Source organism: Daucus carota, chromosome 3 (genome assembly GCF_001625215.2).
Source record: "Daucus carota subsp. sativus chromosome 3, DH1 v3.0, whole genome shotgun sequence".
NCBI classification, from domain to species: domain Eukaryota; kingdom Viridiplantae; phylum Streptophyta; class Magnoliopsida; order Apiales; family Apiaceae; genus Daucus; species Daucus carota.
The window spans coordinates 59857075-59874110 of NC_030383.2; the positions used below are offsets into that span (position 1 = coordinate 59857075).

Sequence of the window (17036 nt, forward strand, 5' to 3'; positions counted from 1 at the left end):
CACAGATTGCATTGTTATTGTTCCTGCAACTGGCATAGAACACTCAACAGTCAAGTGTCAACATTGTGTTGGTGGAAGAATGTGCTAACCAGTGCTGTAATTGTATCGTTATGTCTGTTGAATTGAAAACCTGGGAGTCAGAGACAGAGTATAGATGAGAAACCTGCATTTTGCATCTAAAACCTCTTATACGTAAGCAGGTAACCTCAAGGTATTCATTGATCCTGAAATGATTTGCATTCGAATTATTTCATTTGCAAGTCATCGAAGGGCCATATTTCTTTCCTCGGTGAAATGCACACAGTTTTAATTTATTTTCAGTTTAATTAATGCAGGCCTACTTCAAAAATCAAAATTTTGGACCAGTCATACAGTTGGGCTGATTTTTTCAGAAATGAACTCGGATTACGTACTGACTGAAGAAACGGGATATGCAGTTGGATTAGTTATATATCTCACAGTACTAAGAATGTTGATGCAGATGTTGATGATGAAATGAAAATGTGCTATTACCTGGAGACACTCCCCCTGAATTTGTAACTCTTAACCCTGACTCTTCTTTTTCTCCCTAATCCTCCATCTCTGTTTCATTTTTTTTTCTATCAGGTTCCAAACAAATGTTTCGTTGGATTGTGAAATTTTAAGCTTCTATGCTTCTTATCTCCTGTTACAGTTGCACAACTTATGCAAGATTTATCAGTCATCTGCCTTCTGCAGAGTAGATCTATTATCATTTTACTTGCAGGAAAATTATATAAAACGAATCCAAACAAACACGTAGAAAAACTCAAAGGGTGTCTCTAGTTCTACGCAATCACTAATCAGTTACTGACAATGCTAAAGCCAACTGTTCATTCCCTAAACATAAAGTCTCCTCGGAGCTAAGGATTTCTTTTCTATGCTGCAATAGATATGGTCGTTAGGGTTCTAAGAGGCCATTGTCCTTCTGAGGTTTCGATTTAGTAACTAAGATATTTTCACACAATATAATTAATCCAGATACTCATTTGATTTCTAAATGTTGCGTTCTACATCACTGATAATTAGAAGAACTGAAACTTGTCCGGCACAATATTTGTTTATAATTTTTTGTAAAGAGAAGTGAAGGCATTATGTTTTTATTTGATTTGTTATACAGATGCTTTGTCCAGGAAATCTGTCAATTTATTTCTAGAGAAAGAAGATATGTAGAAATTCGGGTTCATGAGAGCCATGCTGGCATGTTCCAGCAGTGGTCTTGTTTTTGTCGAAATGGTTGCAGGACCCTTAACACATGTGCCTATGAAATTTAGCATCTCGATCCTTAACTACCAGAGCGTTATAAATATTAGGCATTTTGCCCATGCGTTGGTTATTTTTTGTGCTGCAGATTTCCAAGCATACCTCAGATTAACAGCTCTATCACCTCTATGATCTGTGACTTGTATTAACTTCAATTAACCCAGTGTTGATTTCATACTAAGAAATACTTAAACGAATAATATAGAATCTAATGTCTTTGAGTCGTTAACTTACTTCTTTGGCAGGCCACCAAACTCAGTATAACAAGATTTTATATGTTGAGGTCTGATACAGATTTAGTTATAGAGAAGATTTGGAAGCTAACCACTCTTAATCTTTTGACATAATAGTATAATGTTGTGGTGTAATTAGTGCCTTGATTAGAGCTAATGCTCTGACTTAACTGCAGACTTATCTATCACAACTAAGCTGATTGTAATTATGGAGTAGATGTTTGATTCTTGAAGTTCCCTAGAGAATAAACTAACTATTGTTTATTCTTCTCTGAAAGTAATTAAAAAAAACTGTGCTATCAATATAGTAGCATATGCAATAGTATCCCGAATTGAAGTCTAAGTCGTAACTACTCTGCAGCAAGAAAATACTTGACTATCGCATCAAGCATCAAACTTTATAAAAAGTGATTGATTCGAACATAAATTGCAGAATGCAACAGAACCCAGAAAAACTTGAAATATAATTTCGAAATTGAGGAATTATTGAATATTTGAAGGTTGATCTTTAAGTGAAGTGGTAGTAACATTTACAACCACATGGTTGTAACATAAAGAGTGGCAGGTCAACCAGAGCAAAATAATGCAGACCTGACTTTCTTTTCACCAAATCTATAACCTTAAATTCTACTATTTCTTGACTCTCAAGTCCCCCTGATAAATCCAACTAATCTTAAAAATAAAAGTTATAATAATGAAAATTAGTTGTTGAAGAAATCATTTAGTATATACCAGTAATGTTATAGAAATCGGAACTAATCGGTTACCTCCCGATTCAGGATTTATCGGATATTTTTAGTCAAATTAGAGTGTAATCGATTGATAAAATATATTTTAAGAATTAATCAGAGATTTTTAATAAATCAGAAATCTTTAAAACGGAGCTAATAATAGTTAAAACATACATATGAGAGTGAATAATAGTTCTTAAGAATATTCACATTTGGAAGGAGGTAGCTAGTGGGTGAACCAACTCCTATGTATTGTTGGACTAAGTGGCCTAAATTTTACAAGTTCTTGTTGACTCACACCTAATCAGGTAAAGATATCAACTTCACAAAACTCTGCCTCAATATACTATGTTAACATATTAACTAATCATTTGACAATCTCCACAATGTAGTATAAATAGCTACCATAAGATTAGCTCAACATCACTCAAATACAACTTGAAGCTTGCTCTATAACCTCAGTCAGCAGAAGCTGATAAAACAAGAGGAATGGAGACTCTGAGCAACTACTTTTTACTTAGCCTTGCTGTGACACTCATTTTATCAGTAGCTTTTGTTGAGGCAGAAACTCATTACCATCAATTTTCTGTATGTCTTTCGACGATTCATGTCCTTTTTAGAGATCATATTTGTAGTGTAATGTATTGGTTTTAATTGAGTAATCTGTGTGTGACAGGTTCAAGCTAAAACAGTGCAAAGGTTGTGCAAAACCAGGAACATTATAACGGTGAATGGACAGTTTCCAGGGCCAACTCTGAATGTCAGAAACGGAGACACACTCGTTATCAAAGTCCAGAACAATGCTCGATACAATATCACTATCCATTGGTACTAATAACTTCATATCTCATCTTGGAAGATACTCTGCTTTAGAAGCTAGCAGTGGTTTTACTAAGTGACAATTTTTCTTTCATTGATTTTAGGCATGGAATTCGTCAGATGAGGACACCATGGGCTGATGGACCCGAGTTTGTTACACAATGCCCGATTCAGCCAGGTGCAACCTACACATACAGGTACAAAATTGAAGATCAGGAGGGTACATTGTGGTGGCATGCTCACAGCAGGTGGCTAAGAGCTACTGTTTATGGTGCACTTGTTATCCGTCCTAAGTTAGGGTCTTCGTATCCTTTCCCAACGCCTAAGATAGAATTCCCGGTTGTTCTTGGTAATTTCCAACAACCCTTTTCCAGTTTCATGGTTTGATAACTATATATGGTAAACTAAGGCAATGTGTTTTTGGTTAAACAGGGGAATGGTGGAACAGCAATATTCTTGATACCATGAGACAGGCGGTTTTTACTGGTGGAGCACCAAATGTGTCGAATGCATACACTATTAATGGTCAACCTGGTGATCTATATGCATGCTCGCGTCAAGGTTTGTTAAAGCAAAATACTGTATCTTCTTATATAACATATCTACTGAAAAAATTGAGCATTTGGAGTTTTAATAAGCGATGAAACTCTATGTTACAATGCAGATACTACAAGGCTTTCTGTCAGTCCTGGTGATACAGTCCTTCTCAGAGTCATCAACGCTGCACTCAATCAGCAACTCTTTTTCACAGTTGCAAACCATAGACTAACTGTTGTTGCAGCAGATGCTGTCTACAGCAAGCCTTTTGCGACAAATATTATCATGGTCGGACCTGGACAGACAACTGATGTTCTCCTCACTGCTAATCAGAGTCCTGGCCGCTACTATATGGCTGCACGTGCTTATGCATCTCCAAAAAATGCTCCTTTTGACAACACAACCACAACCGCAATTCTTCAGTACAAGTCTGCGTCTTGCAGTGGTAGAAATGGTGCTTGCTCAAGACCAATATTGCCACGTTTACCTGCCTACAACGACACTAATACTGTAACTGCATTCACGACTCAGCTGAAAAGCCCTTCCAAAGCCGAAGTCCCCTTAAAGATAGATGAGAGTCTGTTCTTTACAGTAGGGTTAGGATTTGTTTTTTGCAATCCAGGTCCAAGATGTCAAGGACCAAATAATACTCGATTTGCTGCAAGTATGAACAATGTGTCTTTCGTGCTCCCAAGAAGGACTTCTCTGTTACAGGCCTATTATCAAAAGATTCCTGGCATTTACACCACTGATTTCCCAGCTGTTCCACCAGTGAGATTTGATTACACAGGAAACGTGAGCCGTGCTTTGTGGCAGCCTACTTTTGGTACTAAGCTATACAAACTTAAGTTTGGTTCTGCAGTGCAAATTGTGTTACAAGATACAGCTATATTCTCAACAGAGGACCATCCAATTCATCTGCACGGATACCATTTCTACGTTGTAGGACAGGGTTTTGGTAACTTTAATCCAAGCAGAGATACAGCTAGCTTTAACCTCAATGATCCACCACAGAGGAATACTATAGATGTGCCTGTTGGTGGATGGGCTGTTATTCGGTTTGTTGCTGATAATCCTGGTAAAATTTTGAACATACATTTCATAATTAAACTTAAATTACATTATTCACTACTTAACCTGACTTGGTTCTTTTTTCAGGTGTGTGGCTGTTCCACTGTCACATTGATACACATCTTACATGGGGTTTAGCTATGGCTTTCGAGGTTGAGAATGGTGTCGGAGAGCTTCAGACCCTAGAGCCACCTCCAGCTGATCTTCCACGATGTTAAGACAATCAAGAAACACGACATTCTTCAAATATTTTACCTGGTTAAAGAAGAAGAATTTAGCCTTTTCTTTATCATTGTTTCCCTCCATTTTAGTGTCCTAAATTTCTGTATTTTATTTCATTTTCCAGAGTATCGATTACAGATTATTCCTTACATGTATTTTAAGTAGAGAGGATCTGGGATTCTTGAATCATATATGTCTGATATGTAACCTTTCAATTTTATGTACTTCACTGGCTATGAAAAATTAAAAGTTATGCTTGGTTATTTTCTACTTGTTTCCTTACTTTTCATTTCTTTCCAAGACTTTATAATATGTGTTGACTTGCAGCAAAAAAACCTTTTCATAGTCTGCAATTTTTCTGTCAGGAATAAAAGCTAAGAAATTCATTGTACGGTTGAACTTTTGGTATCGACTAATTATACTCCCATCACGCGAACTAGAATATCATTTTCACCTAGCCACTAAACACTGCTGGAAACTACATTACATACATCAGAACAGGTAGCATCATTTGTACGATATATGTTCAGTCTGTTCTTGAGCCTGATTTTACACAATCTTTAAATCCGCGCTGGAAAAATGAAACTTTAGAAGGTTTTCTTTGATCTCTTAAGATCTGTTGTTGCACCACTAACACAGAAGCTGAAGTGCTTAAATCCAATGAAGATACATACTCTCCAATAACTCCAAGTTCTTGATGGTCACTCCAACTCTGTAATCCTTGTAGCAAAAGTGGATTAATCCCGTGTTTTCTACCAACAATCCAAAGACTAATACTATCATCATTCATAGCCTGAATTGCAGACAATGTATCCTCTCCATTTTGCACCACAACTTCCTTATATGTCACTTTGCTGTTCCCTTCATTTTTCACCCAAAACCATGTCACTAGTCCATCATCCAGCTTCTTCTCGATCAAATCATCCCCCTCACCATTGGGTGAAAGAAATCTTATCACCAACAATGAGACGTCAGGATGACTTGCCATGCGATCAGCAAAAGCCAGTGCCTCTCGAGCATCAGGGCCACCTAGAAAAAGCACTGCAAAATAGTGCCTTATGTGCTGCATGGAGATTGAAGAATTGCCATGAAGGTGACCCTGAAGAGACCCTTTATCTACAAGAAGCGCGACAGAGCAAGGAGCATGATTCATGACATTGAAGTTAATGGACTGCACTTTCTTCTGTGCTGCTGCGCCCTCAATAGTACTATTTCTCATATCCAACCAACCTTTGTCGAATGGCAATATTATTAAAGAAGCTTTCTTTGTTAAAGCAAGCTCACAGATATCCTGGTACATGCTTTTCTTTGGGGACACTGATGTAAAGGGATGGATTTCCACGTATTCTCCTTCGGATTCATGGGAGAACTTTAAGGCATTGTGGATGGGATTGGAGCTAGTGTAGTTATCACTTATATAACTATCTCCTTCTTGAGTCTCATGGTCAATAAACAGAGGACTGGCACGCCCTATTAGTTCAATAAGACGTAGAGCATACACTGAGAAAGGGCTATTAGGATTCGGATTGGAGACTTCTATTAGGCTGATGAATCCTGGTACACTTTCTTCATCATGAATCGATAGTACAATCCTTAGCTCTGCATTTGGAGGATTGTGCTGAATATTCCTTCTTTTGTTAATCATATAAGGCCTCGTCGGATCATAGATAAGGTTGATTAAAGGCGAGGCTATAGCAGTCGCAGAAGTTGTCATGAGCACCATCAATGTAAAATATGCAGGCTGTGTTATCATCTGGGGTATAATACATCAACATTCCAAAAAAAGTTTAATTAGTACTACACAAAATGGATTACAAACAAGATCACTAGCAATATTTATTTTTACCTTTAGATCAGTCCAGTGGATGAACAAAATGAGCTCTACTTGACCTCTCAAGCTCAAAATAAGACTCAGAGCAATACTCTCTCTAATTGGCATGTTATAAAAGCGCGTAACAGCAAGAGTTGCCAAGATTTTTGCCAGATATCCTGTCAGAGTAATGAGAAAAAGTGGCTTCAATGACGACCAGCGTCCAGACAAGGAAAAAATATCTGTATACAAGCCAATATAAACATAGGAAAATGGCATCAAAATCTCTGTTATAATCGTCTCGCTCTTCTCCACAAGTGTTGCACCTAAAGGAGGACCATCTGGTATAGCTAAACCATACCACAATGGTGCATTCCCAATAGCCAGTCCCAAAAAATCACTGATAAATCCAATCACCATCACGCCTAATAGAATAAAGACAATGTATATCTGTTCTACAGGTTTGCCTTCAGGTGTGGCCCGAACAATCCAAAGCATTACAGCGCGAAGGCCACCAAAGATAAAAGCGGTGACAACAAACAAAGATATGATGTAATATAATGCAGCCATAGGCCTTCCTTCTCCTTGTTTAGAGGCCTCAAATACAAGAAGAGTGTGCATTCCAATAACATCACTGATAATTGCTGTGGACAAGGCCACACGTCCAATATCCGAGCTTAGCAGATTGAATTCCTTTATTATAGTGTAGATCACAGGAAATGCTGTTATGGCTACTGATGATGTAACTCCCCAGAGTGAAGATCCAGTCCCTAATTCTTGAGGCAGATTTTTTCGGACAAAGAATGCTACTGTACCACTTGAAACAATAGGAGTAAAAATCCCGAAAAATGCCACACATATCTGTTTCTTTCCTGGTTTTGCCATGGTCATCAGATCCATCTTCACTCCACACAAGAAGAGAAAATACACAAATCCCAGCACTCCAATTGTCTTCATCACAAATGCTGAATTATCCGGGAAAACATAGGTTGCAAATGCTTTGTTTCTGCCTAAGCATGAAGGTCCAATTATTATACCACCCTTCAATCCAATAATCAAATTTCATTAAATCAACAAATAGCACAAAATAACAAAAAAAAAAAAAAAATCAACAAAAACACTTACAATGATCTCAGACACAATCCTAGGCTGCTTGAGAGGCTTAAGCACAAACCGAACGATCCGAGTAATCACAATGACTAAGGAAACCTCTAGTAAAAGAAGTGGAAAGGAGAACTCTAGAGGATCTTTGCCATAAAAAATGCCAGGTGAGTGAGTATACTGGAATGCTCTGCAAATTACGCGATTCGGATCATGTCCTTCTTCTAGCTTGATCATGGTGTCCATTGTTCATGAGCTAGCTAGCTATAGAACCCTAATGAAGCATGCATGCAGAAGATATGAGAGTATGTACGTGGATCACTGAGCATGCAAAGAGGCCAGAGAGTGTTTGTGTGTTAGAACAAAGGAGTGATGATAGAGAGAGTGATGTTGTTTGATGGATGTGCGTTAAACAAGGGTGGTGAATACTCATCTAGTGTTTTCCTCCTGATTGACCGATTACTTGTAATATATATATTTCATCATAATATTAAATTATTAATTATAAATTTATAAAAATTTTAAATATTAATAGTTTTATCCACAATTAGATCCACAAATGAAGAATTGAAGGACACATTCGTTAACTTGTAAACTTAGGGGCTAGAAGTGGCTTCTGTTCTGTTTTTCTTGGCCCGTTTGTATAAAGAAGTAGAATATTTTTAAAAAACTGAAATCTGCTTCTTTTCCAATAAACATTTTATTAACTTATTTACCTCTCACTTTTACTTCACTTCTTTACCGTGACTTCTTTAAACTTGGCCAAACGACTCCTTAGACTTTGGAATATTTTAAGCCATCTGTTCTCGTAAAAAAAATATTATGAAAATATTAGGGATCAGATTGAAGTGAATTTTTGATAATTTTGGGCCTGAGAGCTATAACAACAATTTAGGTAGTTCATTAAGTATAATCCTTCTACAGATTTCTTACAAGCGTGTAGAAATATAACCATTCACGGAAGGTTGACTATAATTATAAATAAGAGGTTGGTATGGTTGGAATGTCATTTTTTTAAGAAATTGGTTATATTTTTGTTTTTGGTATGCTAACTTACATGATTGAAGATGTTGCTGTTATACTCTGGTGTTCTCTCTTGAAGCAAATTCTTTTGAATTTAAAATAATGATTTATGATTTAATATGATACATCATTTTAAAATATAATAATAATTGATAGATTTATTTGCCAGTTATTAATTGATTGTTATTAAAATTATAACAGCATATACTATTATATCCGTACATATAATTAGTTGAAGTTAGTAGTAATCAAAATATTAACACAAGGACTCCGTGGCCCAATGGATAAGGCGCTGGTCTACGAAACCAGAGACTCTGGGTTCGATCCCCAGCGGAGTCGTTTTTACAAGCTTAATAATTTTTTATTTTTGTTTTTTATACGTTGACACTTGCAAATCAAGAATCTATAATTCCATGATGAAAGCTTGAATGTGCATAAGAGAGCGAGAGTTGTTTTAGCTCGAGGCAGCTTCCATGGTGCAAATGATGTTCTTTTCAATTACATTTTCAAATGTCGGTACTATTAAGTTTACTTTTCTACGCACTTTATATATTACGTTGATCTATTAATATTTAGGTGCAGAAAAATCAGTTGATAATAATTTAGTAAATTTTAGAAAAAAAATGTTGTGGTGTTTAACGTACAATTTTGGAAATTTAAGTACAATATTTCAAAATTTCGTGAATTGTGATGAGACTTCAAAAGATTTAAAATTTACCAAACTCATCATTTTGTTTTACTTCAAAAAGATCTTATCAACAATTGAATACCATCAAATTTTAATAGATTTTAAATAATGTCAATAAAATATAATAGGATTTTTAAGTATAATTTCAAATTTTGATTGAATTTCAGCAAATAATTAAAAATAATTAAAAAATTAGTCGACATATAAATTTTAAAATTTAAGTCGCATACACATATATTTCATGAATAAAATAAAATATATAAAAATCTTAATAAAATACAGCTCGTGCTAGCTTGAATCAAAATACTAGGTGTCGGCATATTATGTTGTCTTGTTTTAGTGGACTGGTTTTTTTATTAATTAAATAAATATTCAACTAGAATTTTGATCATTCGTTGAACATTTGATAGACTAATTCGCCAAGTTGGTTTTCAACGTAAAAATCTAGGCAATCCCCGAAATCCAGTGATACGTATACACTGTATGCGTGGTGCAGACCAATGGTATATTAGTTTACATATATACCATTTTGGTCGTTAATTAAATAATTCGTCACAAATCTATTTCTTTCTTTTTATGAAATTTTATGATAATTTATATATATTTTGCAGTTGATATAAAATTGAATTGATAAACCGCCCGCTCGAGTAAATCGACAATAGGCTTCCGAATTCAAAGGAAAAGTCTTTTAGTTTGAAATGAAGCCCTCGATCGAATTAAACTATAATGCTTCTTGGTACACATGATTTGACACCAGTTAGTTTATTACATGTAAGAAGATTATCAAACTCTCCGTGCAGCCGCAAGAATCTTTTCCTATATATGTTCAGTTACGTACCTTACATTGAATTTGGACATGCACGATTTCGAGTTGCAGGGGAAGTTGAATGTCATAAGATTTGAGTTTGATATTCACTAAATAGTTCGGATTTGGGGATGTTTCAATCTTGATTCGATAAAAGTTCGATAAATTTAAAATGTGCTTAGAAGTTTTATTTACGAGAGATCCTCTCATCACTTGCGAATAGTCGAAAATGGATTCTCTCATCACTTGCTACCGGTTATTAGTTGAATTATATGATCGTCCTCTTACATGACACCGGACGTGTATTTTATATATTAGATTTCAAGTAAGAATTTTAGTCTTGTCAATTATTTTTTGTGACACTGAAAGACACAACAACATGCGAATAGACGGGTCACGTTGTCTATCCGCAATTTAGACACTAATTCGGATTTGTGTCTTTCAGCTATCAAAAACGCGGACAATGATTCAGCTGGAAAACAAGGTGTTCCTCCACCTGATCGATTGCTTCATTGAACTTTCATGGTGATTAGCCATGCATTGCTATAATTGTAGTGTTGCTGCATACACAAAATTGGGTATAAAATTTTGTACAAAATGACATGAAATTGAAATGATGTTTTAATCGGTTCTATTTATGTGAATATACCGAATCATTCTAATTAAAACTTAACACATGTTATTTGTGATAGACTTTATACCCGATTTTGTGCATGAAGCATTTTCCTTACTACAAATCCCAGTTCTTATATTAACTTGTTAAGCCAGGTGTGCATTCTTGAATCACCTACCTTTCTCACTCTCTTTAAATGTAGTAGTAATTCCCACACCAACATATTAATATGAATCCTTTCTTGTTCTGGAAACTACCAACACATTTAAGATTGTCTGTCTGGAACATCATCGTTTTCATAACTGACGACTTTCAGAGTTGATTTTAGGACTATGTGGCTAGCTAGGTTCAAGTTTTCTATCTGGACATAGAGTTGGTATCAGTTTTTTATAACATGAAATCACAACTTAATTATTCATAGTACTGGTAGGCTGGTAGCTAGCATATTAGAACATGCAATTTGCTTAGAATATAGTACTATCTGCAGGTAATCAAGAAATCACAAATAACGTTAACTGCACTCACACTCCAAATCTCACATGATACAGTTGACTTCATAACATTTTATAACTTAATTCCCTTCTTAACATGGCCGTGGAAATAAGTCACTTATTTCTGGAAAAAAATATCATATTTGTATACACCGTCCCTTTCTCTACGTGAAAAACACAGTTAATTTCTGCAGGCTAATTAAATTAGGAAAAATATATAACACAACAAACTCGGGTAAGAAAAATATTAAAAAGAGGAAACAAGTAATTGATTGTTAAATTAAGATAGAGATGAAGAAACTTGGAAAAAGTTGAGCATTTCATCGAGATTTGAAGCTATTCTAGCTAGTTATGTCCAGAGAGACTCTCTCTTGGGAGGATCCTGCATTACAATATTATTGCTAGTAGTAGAACTGAAGTTAAGGTACTGTTGTTGAAGAAGGTTATAGTCGAAGTTACTAGTGGATAAAAGAAGCGATTTCTCGTCTTGGTTCATCATCTGTTGTGTAGTGATTGGAATGTTATTAGGTTGCTGATGATGATGATCTTGTTGTTGCTGCTGCTGCTGCTGCTGCATCTGAAAGCATAGAATCTCTGCTTGAGCAACTGCAAGCTGCATTTGTAGCTGAGAAACTTGGTTTTGCAGGTAGGATATTGCGCCGACGCATCCGTAGACGGGGTCTCGAGATCTTGCGTTGGCTTCGAAGACCAGGCTGCTCACTGCGTCTCCCCTCTGCTGCACTGGAATTTCCTGTAACAAAATAACCATAAAGCTGTTTAATAACGAGAGAGAGAGAGGGAGGGAGAGAGAGAGAGATGCAGAGAGAGAGAGAGATAGAGGGAGGGAGAGAGAGAGGGAGGGAGGGAGAGAGAGAGAGAGAGAGAGAGAGAGAGGGAGGGAGGGAGGGAGAGAGAGAGGCAGAGAGATTCAAGTGAGAGAGTGAGAGAGATTCAGAGAGAGAGAGGGAGGGAGGGAGGGAGAGAGAGAGAGAGGAGAGGCAGAGAGATTCAAGAGAGAGAGTGAGAGAGATTCATAGAGAGAGGGAGAGAGATTCAGAGAGAGAGGAGAGCAGAGAGATTCAAGAGAGAGGGAGAGAGAGATTCAGAAAGAGGGGAACCTGCAACATCTTGCTGACATTACTAGCACCAAAGATTTTGTGAACAATGGCAAACTTATGAGGGTCATCAGGAGGAAAGTAAGGCGCAAAGATACAATCCTTTGCGCAGCGGCGTCTCAGCAACTTACACGAGGCACACGGAGTGGCTCCTACCATATCTCCCAAACCAACACAACCAAGCAAAACACCAATATATGAAACCACCCACCTCTTTAGTAGAACAAAACTACTATCTCTCTTCTACTCACAAGAGAATAACAAGATTGCCTATGCCCTATTTATAACCCTCCATTAAAGTATAAATTCAGATCCAACAAAGCCCATTAAACAAATACTTTCCACAACCAACAAGTTTATGTAGAATGAGAAAAGGATATACAACTTGAACCTCTCCCAACAAAACTGTTACACACTCAAAATTACCCTTCTAGACATCTCCAACAAGGGACCATGCAGCAGCCGGCAAGGGCAAAATGGTCAAATGGGTCTGGAAATAATCAAATGAACATGCACGTATAGAGTAGCAATGTAGCATTGCGAAGAATCAAGGGTATGAGTTGACCACCGCTTTGGCGCGTGATAGGTTGGCTAAAATATTATAAGTCCCCACGTTCATGTTTGACTCTTCTGTGGCTACGTAGCTCTGTATTTGGAATCTGTGTGCTAATTAATGGAAGACTAATAGGCTTAGTTGTTAACTACTGTATGAATGTAACAGAAACAATTATTTTTTATATTTTTTTTCTTGTTTAAATTTAAAAGGGATATAGACCTGAATCTCACTCTGTTTGCCAGAAGAGTTAAAATCACCTTTGACTTTCATTTCTGTTTCATATACAGTGGTAGAATACAACAGGAATATTGAAAGAATTACTTGGCGAAACAAATAATTTTATTGAAAGAACTTTTATAATGATCATAATTAATTTAGATTATTTTGTGGTTTTCCTCTTATTAACTAGATATATGTATCTTGTAAATGGTAATTCATACATCTGTTCTAACAAATCTGAGAATTGAGCGAGAACCGAGACCAGATTTTGGAGGAAATTTGAAACAAAAGAGATAAACCCCCCATTGGCTAGCTTGTTTTCTATAGAATTTGTAATTTTTTCGGTTCTCTATTTATGAATGGTTCTGCTACTGGCATTTTAGTATTGGTGATGGGAGGATAGTGTTGGCTTGTGTTGTTTACTCAGTAACAAAGTAGATGGTGGTGGGCAAGGTCACCAAAATCGAATCAGATCGAATTGAAAAATTGAATTAAACTGTGTAATTTCTGTAAATTGGGTCTATAAGTCGAATATACTGAAGTATAATTCTATTCATCCTGAAATAAAAATGAAATTTTAAAATTTTGTTTTTTATTTGTTCGGTTCAGTTCGATTTTGGACCGAACTGATCAAATGCTTACAGGTAGGGGTGTACACGGTGAAACCGACCAACCCGATCCAAACCGATCATATTTCGACCGATCCAACCCGAAATTTTTTAACCCGATTAGTAATTGGATTGAAAAAGTATTAACCCGATTTAGTTGGGTTGGACATGGGTTTCGGATTTTATTAACCGATCCAACCCAACCCGATTGAAAAATATGTGAACATATTAGTTTTACCCATCTCATCACATATTAGTCTAGTGCATTTAGTTTTATTGTATTTGTGTAGTAATTTCTATTTACTATTTTAATATATATGAGATAATATTTATGAATGAGAATATGAGATTAAATTCATTATTATGTTTGTGTATTATGTTTGTTTAGGATCACACAAAGATGAATATTGATTGTTTGTTATGTAAATGTATTTATGGTCTTAAATTCATCTATTCAAGTAGCAAACAAACATGATTGTGAATATGAGATTAAATTCATGAATATGAGATAGTGGAGGAAAGCAGTGGGTGTAATATTAGTTTTTATTGTTAAATAAGAGATAGTAGGGGAAGATCGTGGGTGTAATGATGGAAAAAACTTACTATTTATAGTAACGTAAAGAAATGAGAGGGACATCCCAAAACAGTAACTGTAAAGAAATGAGAGGGACAGAGGGAGTACTACTTATTTTTTGAACTAAATTTAAATTTATGTCTTTGACAAGATTGTTAATGTATTTTTTAGTGTAAAAAACTGGATGTTGAAGACCTAGACACCGACGATTATAATATTTTGTTGAACTGTTTTTCATTTTTAAAATCTTGAGACATCTGTTCTAGTTATATAATTTAGTAACCCAACCAAACCGATCCAATCCGATCCGAACCGAAGTACAACAAATTGATTTGGGTTACAAATTTATGCGGTTCGGGTTGGGTTGAAATTTTGAAAACCCGATTTAATTGGGTTGGGTTGATAAATTCGCCCAACCCGAACCGTGTACACCCCTGCTTACAGGCCAGTCTTGTGCTACATAAGTTTGATCGTAAACGGAAAAAAAAAAGTTTATAATATTTGTAGCCCTTGAATAAATCTTGCACCATCATACAACGCTCCCTCGTTACTTAATAACGTATAATTTGGTGATTTAAAATGAAGTGCTTGAGTATTTTAATCTATTTAAATCCATATAACGCCAGAGAGGGTTTGAAAAATAATTATAAAAGCATCATCTTGGGAGGAAGGAAAGAAAGACATAGAAGAAGAGCACGACCAGCTAGCTAGAGTTGAGGATTAACTACTAGTAGAAAACAATAGAAGCATGGAATGATGCAAAACCCTAACCCAGAGGAAGAGGAAGATGGACTCGACGTGAATGTTTGTTTGCGGACATAATTACTACACCACCATTTTCTTCTCTGCAATCTAATGCTAGACAAGGCACAGAAAAGTGGAAAACTCCAATTTTGACTCCTTGGAGTAATAAATTTAAGGACTCTAAAGACAAGCTTAATTAATGCCATGTTTCTCAAGATTATACACACTCACCACTGCAAACTACTCCATTAAAACGGCACTGAACACCTTACCTTTGTTTTAGCACACCCTATTTCTGTAACATTTCTTTACTGGAGAAATTATGTATCAAGTGGGCACAACATAGAGTTTTGTAATAGATCAAATACATTATGCATATACATGTCATGTGATATATATGTTATATGGGTCTTTCTAGTGTGTGCCTAAAGGCACACATTAAGCACTAAATTTGATGAGTTTAGTGGATTTTGATTGGTGGAGTTGGTGTAAATGCAAGGGGGCCATCCATATTTATGATTACATGACCAATAAGAATGCACCAAACTCATAAAAATTAGTACTTAGTGTGTGCCCTTGGGCGCACCATAGAAAAACCGATGTTATATAGGATCGTATTCGGATCGAAGAAAATCACTAATTCACTAAAGATGAATGTGTTGGAGGATTGAAATGGTTTTCTCACTCGACACTTTTAAATACAAGCCATCAACTTCATCAAAAAAAATTCTCTTGTCCTAATTTACTTCAAATCCTATTTACAGTAATTACCATCTTCTTTTCCGGTTCACTCCTATTTTGAATAAAAAATTCCACCACAATATTTCTATCAAATAAGATTATCTCAATTATCATGAATAAATATCTTCTCATATTAGAATTCTTCACTTATTTAAGGATTAAAGACGGAACCCATCACGATGCACGGCAAAACATCGACTATATTTGAAATTTGAACCATTGACCTCTTATAAAACTCTACAAGAAAACAGGTCAAAACCGACCACTTAAAATCGATCGTCACGAATAAAACCGACCGACGTGGTGACAGGTGGCATCAAGTGAAACCATTTTTCTGGGAATGCAACAGCACATAACCAACCGCCCATACGATCGGTTTTAAGTGTTAAACACGATCAATTGACGTAACCGACCAGGGTTTAACCGACCACCTGTATCGGTCGGTTTTGGCTTTATAACCAACCGATTACATTCATAACGGACCAATTCTGTCGGTTGATTTTGATTTGTTTTCCTGTAGTGAAAGGATAGAGTTCAACGTTGCTATAACAGATAAGCAGTTGTATAACATTATTGAATTCTGATCATAACATCATTTCTGTACGGCTGCCACACTATAGAGAGATCCACCTGGAACACTACATGATCAAGAAAATCAACTAACATTATTTCTTGTTAAATATTTATTATCAATTTTCCAGAGTAATTGCTGTGTTCTTTCGTATCCGTAAACGTTATATATATATAATCTCTCAATTTTTTTAATATACCACTAACCACATTATACTTGAATAATACTCCTAAGTCCTACGTACCATATTAATGTTATTGTTAGTGATTGTGGTGTGTGCATAACTAATTAATAAAATGAATTATATTATTTTATTACTATCGACCACCAAGAAATTAATGCAAATCAGTCAATGAGATCCAGCATGAAGCTAAGGTCAAGAGAATTAAAAACGTAATTATATTATTTCTTCTGACGACCAACAACTAAATTATGAATTTTATAATTAAAGAGATAATTTAGCTCGCTAGCATGAGAGTTGAG

The 17036-nt window shown here is 35.8% G+C and overlaps 3 protein-coding genes and 1 non-coding gene across 4 annotated transcripts; 2 read left to right on the top strand and 2 right to left on the bottom strand.

Moving 5' to 3' along the window:
- Positions 1–2655: 2655 nt before the first annotated feature.
- Positions 2656–5164, top strand: LOC108211343 (laccase-3). The gene is made up of 6 exons (XM_017382916.2): positions 2656–2833; positions 2922–3073; positions 3169–3413; positions 3497–3625; positions 3729–4679; positions 4760–5164. The coding sequence occupies exons 1-6, from the start codon at positions 2735–2737 to the stop codon at positions 4888–4890; spliced, it is 1707 nt and encodes a 568-aa protein (XP_017238405.1). The 5' UTR covers positions 2656–2734; the 3' UTR covers positions 4891–5164.
- Positions 5165–5420: 256 nt separating this feature from the next.
- On the bottom strand, positions 5421–8051 carry LOC108212834 (cation/H(+) antiporter 24). The gene is made up of 3 exons (XM_064090168.1): positions 7830–8051; positions 6741–7745; positions 5421–6647 (listed from the first exon to the last, which is right to left on the bottom strand). The coding sequence occupies exons 1-3, from the start codon at positions 8049–8051 to the stop codon at positions 5421–5423; spliced, it is 2454 nt and encodes an 817-aa protein (XP_063946238.1).
- Positions 8052–9094: 1043 nt separating this feature from the next.
- TRNAR-ACG (transfer RNA arginine (anticodon ACG)) lies at positions 9095–9167 on the top strand. The gene has a single exon. It is a non-coding gene; the product is annotated as a tRNA-Arg (tRNA).
- Positions 9168–11693: 2526 nt separating this feature from the next.
- Positions 11694–12868, bottom strand: LOC108213372 (LOB domain-containing protein 12). The gene is made up of 2 exons (XM_017385159.2): positions 12544–12868; positions 11694–12176 (listed from the first exon to the last, which is right to left on the bottom strand). Exons 1-2 carry the CDS (start codon positions 12697–12699, stop codon positions 11775–11777), a joined length of 558 nt encoding a protein of 185 aa, XP_017240648.1. The 5' UTR covers positions 12700–12868; the 3' UTR covers positions 11694–11774.
- Positions 12869–17036: the final 4168 nt, after the last annotated feature.

Excerpts from the sequence above, each read along its gene's own strand:
- LOC108211343 (XM_017382916.2), top strand. The coding sequence starts at position 2,735 with ATGGAGACTCTGAGCAACTACTTTTTACTTAGCCTTGCTGTGACACTC. Across the intron at positions 3,074-3,168 it reads TACAATATCACTATCCATTG|GCATGGAATTCGTCAGATGA; the intron begins GTACTAATAACT and ends CATTGATTTTAG. Across the intron at positions 4,680-4,759 it reads GTTTGTTGCTGATAATCCTG|GTGTGTGGCTGTTCCACTGT; the intron begins GTAAAATTTTGA and ends TTCTTTTTTCAG.
- LOC108212834 (XM_064090168.1), bottom strand. The coding sequence starts at position 8,051 with ATGGACACCATGATCAAGCTAGAAGAAGGACATGATCCGAATCGCGTA. Across the intron at positions 7,746-7,829 it reads GGATTGTGTCTGAGATCATT|GGTGGTATAATAATTGGACC; the intron begins GTAAGTGTTTTT and ends ATTGGATTGAAG. Across the intron at positions 6,648-6,740 it reads TCCACTGGACTGATCTAAAG|ATGATAACACAGCCTGCATA; the intron begins GTAAAAATAAAT and ends ATTATACCCCAG.
- LOC108213372 (XM_017385159.2), bottom strand. The coding sequence starts at position 12,699 with ATGGTAGGAGCCACTCCGTGTGCCTCGTGTAAGTTGCTGAGACGCCGC. Across the intron at positions 12,177-12,543 it reads ATGTCAGCAAGATGTTGCAG|GAAATTCCAGTGCAGCAGAG; the intron begins GTTCCCCTCTTT and ends ATTTTGTTACAG.